General features: G+C 46.4%; 1 protein-coding gene across 1 annotated transcript; it reads left to right on the forward strand.

Moving 5' to 3' along the window:
- The first annotated feature begins 3,203 nt into the window (after positions 1 to 3,203).
- Positions 3,204 to 4,512, forward strand: HCAR1 (hydroxycarboxylic acid receptor 1). The gene has a single exon (XM_039251008.1). The coding sequence runs from the start codon at positions 3,204 to 3,206 to the stop codon at positions 4,233 to 4,235; it is 1,032 nt and encodes a 343-aa protein (XP_039106939.1). The 3' UTR covers positions 4,236 to 4,512.
- The last annotated feature ends 10,432 nt before the right edge of the window (positions 4,513 to 14,944 follow it).

Raw genomic sequence — 14,944 nt, forward strand, 5'->3', positions numbered from 1 at the left:
TATCTGCTCTCTGCTCGCACAGACGAAGAATGTTTTCCATTTGTTAAGAATTCCAGCCTGACCGTATTAAGGTATTCACCAAGAACATGGATTTTGTCTTCAAGGGCCTCTTGGATGAGTGGGGGAGCTAAAGAGACTTGTTTGATGGGCACTTATTTATTAGAAGTTATGAGACAAGTGAGGTATGAGGAAGAAAAGTAGCAGAATGACATTGGAAAGGTAGTTGGGGAACCATCCATGAAAGGCCTGTATACCAATCTGAGGAATGTGAGCTTTAGCCCAGAGCAGAGGTGGCAAACTTAAAATCCCACCAACACCAGGCATGTAAATGAATGAAGCTGACCAGGTAATAGGGAGCAGTAGGGACTGGGGCAAAGTGGAGAATTCTTACCGTTTCTCAGGGGAGCAGCTACTCTCTGCTCCAGCTGGTTGTTCCGATGTGGGACTGTTGGCCCAGAGCAGCCAGATCGTCCAGATTTCCGAGGGAGTCGGAAATCCAGGTTTTTATAGGCCAGTCCTAGCTTTTTGTTTATTTTTATTTACTTATTTAAAAAAAAATTTTTTTTTAAATGTTTTATTTCTAGGAGAGAGAGAGAGAGACAGCGTGAGCAGGGGAGGGTCAGAGAGAGAGGGAGTCACAGACTGAAACAGGCTCCAGGCTCTGAGCTGGCAGTCAGCACAGAGCCCGACGCGGGGCTCGAACCCACGAACCGCGAGATCATGACCCAAGCGAAAGTCGGATGCTTAACCGACTAAGCCACCCAGGCGCCCCAAGAAAAATTTTCTATGTTTATTTATTATTGAGACAGAGAGAAACAGAGCAAGAGTGGGGGAGGGGCAGAGAGAGAGGGAGACACAGAATCCGAAGCAGGCTCCAGGCTCGGGGCTGTCAGCACAGAGCCTGACGGGCTTGAATCCACAAACTGTGAGATCATGACCTGAGACGAAGTCAGATGCTTAACTGACTGAGCCACCCAGGCGCCCCTATTTTTATTTTTTTATGTTTTTATTTTATTTTTGAGAGAGAGAGAGAGTGAGCAGGGGAGGGGCAGAGAGAGAAGGAGACACAGAATCCGAAGCAGGCTCCAGGCTCTGAGCTGTCAGCACAGCCCCGATGCGGGGTTCAAACCCACACCCCTGAGCCGAAGTCAGACACCGACAGAGCCAACCAGGCACCCCAGTCTTAGCTTTTTAAAACATGTGGCCCATCTGTGCTGAGCATGGAGCCTGCTTAGGAGTCTCTCTCCTCTCTCTCTCTCCTCTGTCCCTCTCCCCTGCTGGTGCTCTCTCTTTCAAATTTAAAAAAAAAAATCTAAAATAAACAAACATATGGCCCAAATCCAACTGGCTTTAGAATGGACGATCGCTCACAAGACATTTAGCGATCACCTTGGTAGCTTGAACAGAGCAAATGAAGGTTTTTAAGTGAAAAAAAAAAAAAAAGGATGTGATCACATCTGTGCTTTAGAAAAACTGCACTGTGGTACGGGGGGGGGGGGGGGGAGGAATTACATGGAATAGATTAGAGGAAAGGAAACCACCCGGGAAACTCAATAGTTCCTCTAGGTGGGAGGTGACAGCGATCATGGGGGCGGGGGCAGGGTCGTGGGGCTGACTCGGATCCAGGATTCAGTGGAAAGACCTTCGCTTTAAGCAGCATCTGGAAGAAGGCATATATGCATCCTTCAGATGCCTTTCCCTCCCCTGCTCCCCTTCCCTAAACTGGGAGCCTAAAGACACGGGGCAGACAGATCATCTAGAAAACCAAAGGATAGGAAATTTTAGCAAACACTCTGATCTTGGGTGCAGCCTAATTTTACCCGTGATTATTTTCGAGATAGACTCCTTGACCCACTGCCCACGCGTCACCCCGCCCACCAGTGGGCTCAGCAGCTAGTTAAAATTAAAAGCATATCTATCATGGTATTTGGCTTTTGTGTGTGTGTGTGTGGAGTTAGTTCCCGTGTTTATTTACAACTTTGATATGTTAGTTTCACAGATTTTTTAACATTAATTTTGATTTTCTTAAAATATTATTTATCTTGGTTTCAGACTTTTTCGGGGGGCATCCCCTGCAGTTCTTTTTAAAAAAAAATTTTTTTTTACAAATAGTTTATTGTCAAGTTGGTTTCCATATAACACCCAGTGCTCATCCCACAAGTGCCCTCCTCCGTGCCCCTCCCCCCCCCCACATCCATCAGCCCTCAGCTTGTTTCTCGGCATTCAAGAGTCTCTCATGGTTTGCCTCCCTCCCCCTCCCCCACCACTTCCCCCCTTCTTCTCCCCCGTGGTCCTCAGTTGCACGTATTTGGCTTTTTTAACCAGCCAGTGGGAACCTCCGAGCCAAATCGGCTTTTGCAAACAGCCAAGGGAGGAGCTGAGCGACTCCCCGAGAGGCTGTCGCGTGGGGACAGACACATGGGAGGCGGCTTCTTGTCCAGTGCGTGGTCCTGCTCCTTGGGTAACGGGTCCCTTGGGTGCAGGGAAGGATGCAAAAGGCAGGAGGCGTGCATGGAGGGCAGGAAAGACGCCCGCTTCGCAGGACTTTTCTAGTAACACCTCACAAGGGCCGTGTTTAGAGAGAGCTTCTGTCCTCCCCTGGCCCTTCGGACTTCCGAGTGCTGTATGGTGGGTGTGGGCACAGGAAGCGCGCGGGAGCCAGGCCTCCGCCTCTGGCAGCGCCTGGGAGCGCCCCACGGGATGGGGGATGGGGAGGGCTCGGGGCGGTCAGGCAAAGGTTAGGGGAGGCGAGCAAAGGCAGGGGCCCAGAACGGCTCCAGGGAATGTTTGTATTTCTCCACCGGGAGGGAGGACAAACAAGCTATTTTCGTGCCTTCTGGGCAGCCCTGCTCGCCCCGGAGTCGGGAGAGCCAGAGGGGGGCTGGACAGGAGAACCGGCCTCGGCGCCGCTGCCCAGAAGGGACCCCTTGCGTCCCAAAGGCCGGCGGTGCCGGCCGCTTCTCCCGGCCTGTGGCAGCCGGGGAAGAACGGACCCGCCCGAGCCTCCCCTTTCCTGGCTGAAGTCCCCGTCCTCCTCACGGCGGCTGCAACTGCCCGCACCCGCCGCGCGTGTCCGCCCGCACCCGCCGTGAAGACGTTGGAGGAGCAGCGGCCGGGCCGAGGGGTAGCGTTCAGAGCAGCGTCGTGCCCTCGGGGGGACTCGGGGGCCGCCCCGCACGCAGAACGCTCGTCCCCTGTCCACCATGGACAACGGGTCGTGCTGCGTCATCGAGGGGGACCCCATCTCCCGCGTGATGCCGCCGCTGCTCATCGTCGCCTTCGTGCTGGGCGCCCTGGGCAACGGCGTCGCCCTGTGCGCCTTCTGCTTCTGCATGAAGCCCTGGAAGCCGAGCACTATTTACCTTTTCAACCTGGCCGTGGCCGACTTCCTTCTCATGATCTGCCTGCCCTTCCGGACAGACTACTACTGGAGACACCGGCAGTGGGCCTTCGAGGACATTCCCTGCCGGGTGGCCCTCTTCATGCTCGCCATGAACAGGGCCGGGAGCATCGTCTTCCTCACGGTGGTGGCCGTGGACAGGTACTTCAAAGTGGTCCACCCCCACCACGCCGTGAACGCCATCTCCAACCGGACCGCGGCCGGCATCGTGTGTGCCCTTTGGACCGTGGTCATCCTGGGGACTCTCTATCTTCTGACGGAGAGCCACCTGTGTGTGCACGCGGACACCGTATCTTGTGAGAGCTTCATCATGGAGTCGGCCAACGGCTGGCATGACATCATGTTCCAGGCGGAGTTCTTCCTGCCCCTCGGCGTCATCCTGTTCTGCTCCTGCAAGATCATTTGGAGCCTGAAGCAGAGGCAGCAGCTGGCGCGGCAGACCCGGATGAAGAAGGCCATCCGGTTCATCATGGTGGTGGCGGTCGTGTTCATCACGTGCTACCTGCCCAGCGTGTCGGCCAGGCTGTACTTCCTCTGGACGGTGCCCTCGAGCGCCTGTGACCCCTCCGTCCACGTAGCCCTCCACGTCACCCTCAGCTTCACCTACATGAACAGCATGCTGGACCCGCTGGTGTATTATTTTTCGAGTCCCTCGTTCCCCAAATTCTACACCAAGCTCAAAATCTGCAGCTCGAGACCCAAGAACCCAGGGCGCTCTAAGACCCGGAGGCCGGAAGAGATGCCAGCTTCCAACCTCTGTCGCAAGAGCTGGGCCAGTGCGCCCAACAGCCTCCAGAGCCAAGCCGACGTCCAGTGGGATCTCCAAATGTGTTGAGTGGCAGTGAAGCAGACAGACAGACAGACAAAACCAAGGCGGGCGGATAGACCGGCGACTTAGAATGGTTCATACTAAGGGGTGAGAGTCTATTGAAAATGCCACCCTTCCTTGGCTGGATGCTTCTCTGTTGGAAACGGAATTCAGGTTACTACGCCTTTTCGGAAGGTGGCGGGTGAGAAGTGAGTCAGTTGCCTTTCTGTGACCTGACTGCAATGAAGGGACAATATGTGTATGGAGAGGGGCATGTGTGTGTTAAAAAGGAAGGACGTTAGGAAGGGCTGGGGAAACAGGCACCGATGTTTGAAGGAGTCGGGTTCTCTGTCTGGGGGAGTCTGGGGGAAAGACTTAGCAGTATTTCCTATCCTCTGGCCTTAAATTGTTGTTTTAGAAACTAGAAACCAGAGTAAGTCAACACCTTTATTTCAGGCTGAGTGAGGCTTGTCCCGATCCTGATGATTTTCATCTCCACGGGGCACCTCAGTATGTTTCTGATTTCTCAGTCTGCCAAGAAGAACGGCAGCAAAACAGTCCGCTCTAACCTTCTTGAAGCTCCACATTTTTCTGCAAGTCTTTGCATTTCAGAGAAGGTGCTGAGGGATATGTTTACCTCCTCTGATTTTTCCAGTGGGAGCTGAGTGTGTGAAAAAACTCGGTTGGCCTTTGGGAAGGGCTACGTCCAGTGTGATTGCTTTGACTGCTTGTTACGTGACTATGAGTTGAAATTATTTGTTCATTCATTCTCCAAGTATTTGCTGAATTCGTATTTCGTGCCAGGCACTGTGCTAATATTCCTTTTACCTGGAGGGTCACTAGTCAATTCCTGTGTGACAGCAAAGTATTTTGGTGGAGCTGGAGTGGGGAGCAAACAGAGAGGTTAATACCCTCACCCTCTCAATGAATATAGTTTCTAGAACTGTTCTCTGCAAACATAGAGGTACTCCTCTAATTGCAGGATTCTGAACAAACACTGCAAGGCAGAAAGAGCAATGTCCCTTATACACATTGAATTTCCCACATATGTACCTGGAGCCCTCAAAACTAGATGATTCTACGGAATGACAGACCGTCCCTGCCTTGGATCAGGGGGAAAGATTCAAAGCCAACTTTAGCTCTGTTCTCAAGCCACAAAGTGGTGAAAGTCCTTCTTCGCTCTTTTATTTACACATTCTTAAGTGTTCAGGGTACTCTCTGCACTAGGTGACCTTTCCAGCTTTTCGTTCTTTGGCCTCAAAACACCCCTATAGGCTGTCGTTATTATTTCCTTCTGCAGAGACACTACACAGCTCAGTGATGACAAGTATGGGCTCTGGAAAGTCAGAGGAACCTTAATTTGAATCCCAGCTCGGCCACTTACTAGATGTGTGATCTGGGCGCAGATTTTATTAGAGCAATTTCAGCTTTAATTTCCTCGTGTGTCAAACAGGAGTAACAGTAACGTGGACGTCAAGAGGTTGGCAGACAGGGTCTATGAATGTTAAGTTCCTGAAGCACAGAGATTTTGTTCACTGTTATATCCCCAGTGCCTGGAAGAGTGTCTGCACGTAGTAGGTGCTTAATAAATATTTGAATGACTAAGTGCCTGTGAAGCATTAAGCACAATGCCTGGCTGTGAGTACTCAATATTGTGACATGACATTAATGCACTTTACACACAAAGATATTGCGGCACGAAAGCAGAGCCCCTAGGTAGCTGCTGTATTGTCACTTCCTGAATAGCCACCCCCCTCCCCGGCTTCCCCCTTTCCCGGCTTCCCCCTTTCCCAGCTGCCCCCCTCCCCAGCTGCCCCCCTCCCCAGCTGCCTGGGGTGGGGGGAGTCAAAGCAGAATTCTTACCAGCATCAGAGAACCATATACCCTCCTGAAAGAAATCTGTGAAAGCCCACACTTCTGCTTCTAATTCTATCCCTACTTATAATTCTTTCCTGGGCTGCTCTTGGTTGCTTCAGCTCAATAAAAATGGTTCCAAAAGAAAGTCTGCATCCTGGGTATGAGCCAGTGTTAGTTAAAAGACTCAGAAGACTTTACCCTCCAAGGAAAAAAGTCTGAAAACTCCAGCAGCTCATGGTAGGCAGAGGTTCTCACTGAAAAACAGCAATAACAAATAAAAATAAAGGAAATTAAAAACCCAAACACAGTCTAGACTCTGATTTTACTGCCCTTTTTAAATTCACAGAATGTAATGAAAAAGAAATCTTATCAGGTGTTCTTCAGAAATTGTCAGAAAGTGGATTATAGCTTTGTTTGAGTAAACACAGGACTCTTTTGAGCTCATCCATGGCATTGGGGCCCTAAATTTTATATATGTATTTATGCGTATATGCACATGCACACGCGCGCGCGCACACACACACACACACACACACACACACACACACAGGTTGACCTGGAGTAGAACAGACAGATGGGCTCACATATGGACCTAACTATATTCACCTTCCCCAGTGATGATCCAGTAGGGGTGGGAAGGGGTTAATATTTTGTCCCTTGTAAAGACTCATGCATTCATTCATTCACTCACTCATTCACTCCCTTTCAAGGAGTATTTATTAGGCATCAGCTCTGTACGAGGCACAGCAGAAACACAAATGGAAAACACAGTCCCTGACCCTGTGGGTTGTATTGTAGAATCCAGGGAGAAGAACCAAACAACCATTCAGGGAAACTGGGTGTAAGAGGTACGCTCAGGGCTCTGCAGGAGAGCCCAGGGGCTTTCAATCTGGCCTGGGGGTTGGAGAGGGCTTCTCAGGGAAAGTGACTCTGAACTTAGTCCTGAAGGATGTAAAGGAGGCAAGCAGATGACTCAGTGAGGAAAGGTATCCCAAGGAGAGAGGGTGTGGTGAGAAAGCAGCTTGTTAGGAAGTTTCAGGAAGGTCAACGAGACGGGAATGAAAAATCCTCAGGGTTTGGGGCAGGCTGGGGAGGGACCCTGGTGAGAGGTCCAGCCATGAGATCCACTGAGGAGACAGAGAAGGTCTGTTCATAACTTTTTTTAAAGTTTATTTATTTATTTGAGAGAGAGACAGGGAGAGAAAGGGAGAGAGAAGGGGGGAGAGAGAGCGAGCGAGAGAGAGCGAGCACGAGCCAGGGAAGGGCAGAGAGAGAGAGAATCCCAAGCAGGCTCCGTGATGACAGCAAAAAGCCCCACATGGGGTTTGAATCATAAACATGAACCATGAGATTACGACCTGAGTGGAAACCAAGAGTCAGATGCTTAACCATCTGAGTCACCCAGGTGCCCCTATTCACAACTCTTCCTGATGGAATATTCTTGAATAACCTCTCAGAGTCATTTCTTTTAATAAAAAAGAATTAAATCTCTTTATTGAAGGTACATAGGTTTTTGTCCAAAATTCAAAGAACACACAAATATATCAAGTGAAAAGTAAAAGTCTTCCTTCCATTGTTCCCCTTAATCTCATTTTCTAGAGGTGATGACTAATATTTGGGGTAGCCACACACTTGCACACAAATGACAAATCTTGCTTGGTTTTGCTGAAGCATGATACACAAATAGACAGTTCTGCAAGTTATTTTTGTCATGAATAGCTTCCCATATCAGAACAGAGATCAATCCTGTTTTTAACTCCATTTCATCATATAAACAAACCACATATAGTTTATTTAACCAATGGCCTTTTAATGGACATTTAAGTGTTTCCAATTTTCCCCTACTGCCACCATGCTATGGTATTCTGAATGATGTATCTTTGAGCACATGTGCTAGAGTTTTCGGGAGATTCTGAGACATGGAAGTATTGGATCAAAGGACAGGCACACTGGGTGGGACAGTGCACATCGTGGCTGACAGCATAGATGCTAGAGAAGAAAAGACCTGGGTTCAAATCCTATCTCCTTCACTTACTAGCTGGGTGGCCTCGGACAAGTTACTTAATGTCTCAATGCTTTACTTTCTTTGTCCATAAAATAGGGTAAGAGTTGTACCTGCCCCATAGGTTTGTTTTGAATACTAAGTGAGTTTGATGTATGACGCACTCAGAATAGTGCTCCAAGTAAGAGTAAACACTCTCTCTTTTAGCTCTTGCTGTTATCTGGCATTAGCTCTTTTTATAGGAGCTTTCATTAAAATCTTGCTAGATACCACCAGATTGCCTAACAAAAAGTTGAACCAGATTACACTCCCACCAACAGTGTATGACAAAGCTTTCCTCCACATTTTTGCCAACAGGCCTTTGTTTGTTTTGTTTGTTTAATAAACATTTTTATCTTCTCTCCTAAGAAAAAAAAAAAGCCTTTTGTTTTGTAAAGAACACAAATGGTGGTGCCTGGCTGGCTCAGTCAGTAGAGCATGTGACTCTTCATCTCAGGGTTGTGAGTTCGAGCACCATGCTGGGCTCAACTGAAAAATAAAAATTAAAACATTTTTTAAATTAAAAAAAAAGATGAATGAGTAAGTTTTAAAAATTTATTTACTTATTAAAAAATGTTTTTAATGGGGCGCCTGGGTGGCTTAGTCGGTTAAGCGTCCGACTTTCGCTCAGGTCATGATCTCGCGGTTCGTGGGTTCGAGCCCCGCGTCGGGCTCTGTGCTGACTGCCAGCTCAGAGCCTGGAGCCTGTTTCAGAGTCTGTGACTCCCTCTCTCTCTGACCCTCCCCTGCTCGCGCTGTCTCTCTCTCTCTCCTAGAAATAAATAAAACATTTAAAAAAAATGTTTTTAATGTTTATTTATTTTTGAGAGTGAGAGACAGAGTACAAGCAGGAGAGGGGCAAAGAGAGAGAGAGAGACTCAGAATCCGAAGCAGGCTCCAGGCTCTGAGCTCTCAGCACAAAGCCCAACTCAGGGCTCAAACTCATAAACTGTGAGATCATGAACCGAGCTGAAGTCATATCCTTAACCACTGAGCCACCCAGGTACCTCAGGCCTTTTTTTTTTTTTTAAAGATCTTTTATTATTCTTATTTTTTAATTTTTTAAACGTTTATTTATGTTTAAGAGACAGAGCACAAGTGAGGGAGGGACAGAGAGAGAAGGAGACCCAGAATCTGAAACATGCTCCAGGCTCTGAGCTGTCAGCACAGAGCCCAATGTGGGGCTCGAACCCATGAGCCGTGAGATTGTGACCTGAGCCAAAATTGGACACTCAGCTGACAGAGCCACCCACGCGCTCCAATCTTTTTTTATTTATTTATTTATTTATTTATTTATTTTTAATGTTTTTTTAATGTTTTATTTATTTCTAGGAGAGAGAGAGAGAGAGACAGCGCGAGCAGGGGAGGGTCAGAGAGAGAGGGAGACACAGAATCCGAAACAAGCTTCCGATCTGACGCGGGGCTCGAACCCACGAACCGCGAGATCATGACCTAAGCGAAAGTCAGACGCTCAACCGACTAAGCCACCCAGGCGCCCCTCTTTTTTTATTTTTAAGTAATCTCTATATCCAATGTGGAGCTTAACCCACAACCTAGAGATCAAGACTCACAAGCTCTAGTGATTAAGCCACCCGGGTGCCCCAAGGCTTATTCTTTTATTTATGTATTTTTTTCAGATGTTGAGCATGTCAGCCATTCTTTTTTTTTTTTAAAGTTTGTTTGTTTGTTTACTTATTTATTTATATTTCTGAAAGAGACACACACACAGCGTGAGCAGGGGAGGGTCAGAGAGAGAGGGAGACACAGAATCCGAAACAGGCTCTAAGCTCTGAGCTGTCAGCACAGAGCCTGATGCGGGGCTCGAACCCAGGAACAGAAAGATCATGACCTGAGCCGAAGTTGGACACTTAACAGACTGAGCCACCCAGGTGCCCCTATATATTTATTTTTAAGAGAGAGAGAGAGAGCGTGAGTGTGGCAGGGGAGAGAGAGAGGGGGACAGAGGCTCTGAAGCAGGCTCTGCTCAGAGAGCCCGGTGTGGGGCTCATGAACTGTGAGATCATGACCTGAGCTGAAGGCAGATGCTCAACCAGTTGAGACACCAGGTGGCCCCAGGCTTACGCTTTTAAAGCCACGAAGTCCAATCATCAATTTTGTTGTTGGTGCTGGTGTGTTTGGTGTTGCACCGAGGAAGGCTTTGCCTAAGACAAGATCATGAAGACTCACTCTTCGGTTTTCTTCTAAGAGTTTTTATCTTACATTTCGGACTGTCATCCATTTTGAGTTAATTTCTGTGTCAAGGGCGAAGAAGGAATCGGACTTCATTCTTTTGCATGTGGCTCTTCAGTTGCCCCAGCCAGAACTGCTTGAAAAGACTGTTCTTTTCCCCACTGGTTTATCGTAGAACCTTGCTGAAAATCAGCTGACCATAAATGCAAAAGCTTATTTCTGGACCCTCCACCATGCCCCACCCAGCTACACGTCTCTTCTTAGGCCAGAAGCACATGCTGTCTTGATGACTGTAGAGTATTTGAATTGGGAAGTTCAGTTCAACATTTTTCTTCTTTTACAGATTATTTGATTATTCTGATTTGCCCTGGAGTTTTTTTTTTTCCATGAAATTGAACCCTATGTTTGAAAACTCTGCAATACTCTTCTTTTTTCTTTTTATATGTCCCCGCCAGCCTGTACGACCAGCTTCCTCTCTCTTTACTACTTCTCAGTTTCGCCTTCATCTTCCTTAGTGGTCCAGGCGTCTCTTGTTTCCCACCAGCCGAGTGTCCCAGCTCAGCGTTATTTACTATCTGCGGGGGGAATCTCCCACAATGTCCCCAGTGAGCTATGCTTCCTGCAGTCTCACCCGCATGTGACCCCTCCCCATGGAATACGGACTGGCCCTGTGACTCGTTTTAACCCCCAGCACGTGGGGATGGTGATGTTCTTGAGTGTTCTGAGCCAGGCAGTAAGAAGGTCTCCTTGTCTGCTCCTTGGAAGCCTCGAGTAGCCTCATAAGAAGTCTAGCCTACCCTGTGGAAAGAACACACAAAGAGGCTGTGTGGAGATGCCACAGGACTGTATAGAAAGAGAGGGAAGGCCAGGGCTCCCAGGATTCTGCTTAAGCCTAGCTGCCCCCCAGGCAAGAACTAGCCAGCTGAGCCCAGTCAACTCATTGGACCAGGAGCGGTAATACAACAGTGGTTGCTTTAAGTCACTGAATTTTGTGGTTGTTTGCCACACAGCAATAGATGACTAAAACAGAGATCTCAGCTAAGTCTGAATACAAATAGTGGATTACTTAATCTAAGCCTTGGTTTTCTAATCGGTAATATGGAGCTGATGGTGACGATAATCCTAGCACATCATTCATAAGGTTTTCGTGAGGATTAAATGGGGTCGCGTATCTCTTAGCACGATGCCTGGAGCAGAGCAGGCAGGTGATAAATGATAGCGATTTCTTTTAAGATTTTATACTTAAGTAATCCCCACACCCAACACGGGGCTTGAACTCACAACCCGAAAATCAAGAGTCTCACACCACGCCCCACTGACTGAGCCAGCCAGGTGCCCCTCGCTATTATCATTTTCACTTAAAAAAAACATAGTTCGGTCCAGTTCAAAGGCACATTTGCAAGCTATGATAACTAGGCATAAAGATTCAAGTTAATTGTGAAAGTCATATATTTTAAGTGGAGTTTCCACAAAACTCAGCAGAATCACTGCCTTAGCTGGTGAAGTGATTCATTATCGCAAGTTTCTGTACAACTCATGTGCTAGTAAGAAAAAATATAAATACATAAAAGAAGAACACGAACAAGACAGAACATGCCCACGGCACAGCAGGAAGACCGGAAATTCCACAGCAGACACGGGAATCCAGGGAGGCCGGAATTTATATTCGATCTGAGTCCTTGTGAACTTTGTGTTACAATTATAGAATGAGCTGGAAGATTGTCTAATCCCTCAATTTATATATGAAGAAACTCAGAGGGTAAGAGGGTGAGAAACTCAGAGAAACTCGTGGTAGTTGATGACAGCGCCAGACTGAGCATCCAGGGCCCCGGCTTTTCTCTTCTTTCACACTTCACAGTATTTGTTGCTCTCTCATAATTTTATCCATGACTATTGTTTTTTTAAAAACATAAATATTATTTTTTAATGTTTATTTATATTTGAGAGAGAAAGAGAGAGAGCGAAGGGGAGGGGCAGAGAGAGAGAGGGAGACAGAGAGAGAGAAAGAGAGAATCCCAAGCAGGCTCCGTGCTGTTAGCTCAGAGCCCAACACAGGGTCCGATCCCACGACAGTGAGATCATGACCTGAGCCGAAACCAAGAACCAGACGCTCAACCTACTGAACCACCCAGTTGTCTCCCAAAACACAAATACTATAAAATTATAAAACTTAGGAAGAGAAGGTCCTAGTAAATTTCAGCTCCCAGAAATAAATAACTATTGTTAATAGCTGGTTTTTCTGGCTGTTAGAGAAGAAAGTTAATGAAGGTCCTTTATGAATATCCCCAACAAATCTACATTCATCCCAGAAGGAAGCAGGATATTCACAGGCAGCAAGGACAGGAAGTAAATACCAACCATTGCACTGGAGCCTTAACATGCCCATATAATATGACCTCAATCCACTGCAGCCTTACAAACGAGGCAATAATATAGTAAGAGACAGTGTAGTTTCATGGTGGGGGCACAGGCTTTGAGGCCAGTGACAGATTCAAACCCAGAGCTCTGCTCTTCTTAGCTGGGGTGGCATTAAATATTTCCAACCTCTCTGAGCTTCACTGTCCTCATTTGGAAATCAGAATCAGTAATGTTCCCTATTCTGTGGACTGCAGTCACGGTAAAACACCATCATGTATTTAAAGCATTGCATGCGGAGCCCAGCATATTGGAAGCGATCTGTAACATAGATGTCAACATCATCACCTTTCCTTTTTATTTTTTTAATTGAGGAATAAATGACATACTACATTATATTGGGTTTCAGGTGCACAACATAATCATTCGATATTTGTGTATATTGCAAAATGATCACCACAATGAGTTCTGTTAACTGTCATCATACATAGTTATGGAACTTTTTTCTTGTGATGATGACTTTTAAGATTTACTCTCTAGGGGTAGCTGGGTAGCTCAGTTGGTTAAGTGCCCAACTCTTGAGTTTCGCTCAGGTCATGACCTCACAGTTCACGAGTTCGAGCCCTGCAATGGGCTCTGTGCTGTGTCAGCGTGGAGCCTGCTTGGGATTCTCTCGCCTACTCTCTTTGCTCCTCCCCCACTCATGCTCCCTTAGTCTCTTTCTCTCTCTCAAAATAAAGAAACTTTAAATTAAAAAAAAGTTAAAAAAAAAGATTTACTGGGGCACCTGGGTGGCCAGTGGCTAAGCAACTGACTCCAGCTCAGGTCATGATCTCACGGTTTGTGAGTTCAAGTCCCATGTTGGGTTCTGTGCTGATGGCTCAGAGCCTGGAGCCTGCTCCATATTCTGTGTCTCCCTCTCTCTCTTTAAACTCTTTTTTTAATTAAAAAAGAAAAGATGTACTCTCTAAGCAACTCTCAAATATGCAATACAGTATTATCAGCTATAGCCGACTTCCTGTACATTACATCCCCAGGACTTATTTATTTTATAACAGGAGGTTGTACTTTTTGATTCCCTTCACTCATTTTTGCCCACCCTTCACCCCCACCTCTGGCAACCACCAATCTGTTCTCTGTATCTATGACCTTTTTTTTTTTTTTTTATGAATCCACATCAGGAGAGATCATACAGTATTTGCCTTTTTCCATCTGACTTATTTCCTTTAGCATAATACTGTCAAGGTCCATCTATGTTGCTGCAAATGGCAAGATTTCCTTCTTTTTTATGGTTGAATAATATTTCATTTTTATATACACACTTTTTAAAAATCCATTCATCTGTCTATGGACACTTAGTTTTTTTTTCCATATGTTGGCCATTGTGAATAATGCCACAATGAACATGGCATACAGATATCTTTTCAAGTTAGTGTTTTCGTTTTCTTTGGATAAATACCCAGAAGTGTAATTGTTGGATCGTATGGTACTTCTTTTTTTAATTTTTTGAAAAACTTCCATACTGTTTTCCATAATGGCTGCACCAATCTACATTCCCACCAACAGTGTATAAGGGGCCCTTTCCCTGCATCTTCACCAATGCTTGTTATTTCTTGTCTTCTTGATAATAGCCATTCTAATAGGTGAGAGGAGGTATCTCATCGTTATATGGATTTATATTTTCCTGCTGATTAGTGATGTTGAACATCTTTTCATGTACCTGTTTGTCATCCATTGTTCTTTAGAAAAAGGTCTATGAAGAACCTCTATCATTCATTCATTCATTCATTCAGAGAGTAAGTGAGGAAGGGGCAGAGAAGGAGAGAGAGAGAGAGAGAGAGAGAGAGAATTTCAAGTAGGCTCCATGCTCAGTGTAAACCGTGAGATTATGACCTGAGCTGAAATCAAGAGTCAGATGCTCAACTAACTGAGCCACCCAGGAGCCTCAGGAGTTTTATGATTTCAGGTCATACATTCAAGTCTTTAATCCGCTTAAAGTTAATTTTTGTGTCCAGTTTCGTTCTTTTGATGTGGCTGTCCAGTTTTCCCAACAGCATTTATTGAACAGGTGGTCCTTTCCCCACTGTATATTCTTGGTTCTTTTGTCATAAATTAACTGGCCATATTTGCATGGGTTTATTTCTGGACTCTCTATTCCATTCCACTGATTTGTGTGTCTGTTTTTATGCCAATACCATAGTTTTGATTACTATCGCTTTGTTACATAGTTTGAAATCAGGAGTGAAAACACTCCGGCTTTGTTCTTCTCAAGATTGTGTTGGGGCTCCTGCGT

Source organism: Hyaena hyaena, unplaced genomic scaffold (genome assembly GCF_003009895.1).
Source record: "Hyaena hyaena isolate Hyena2069 unplaced genomic scaffold, ASM300989v1 scaffold_0, whole genome shotgun sequence".
In the NCBI taxonomy this organism is placed as follows: Eukaryota; Metazoa; Chordata; class Mammalia; order Carnivora; family Hyaenidae; genus Hyaena; species Hyaena hyaena.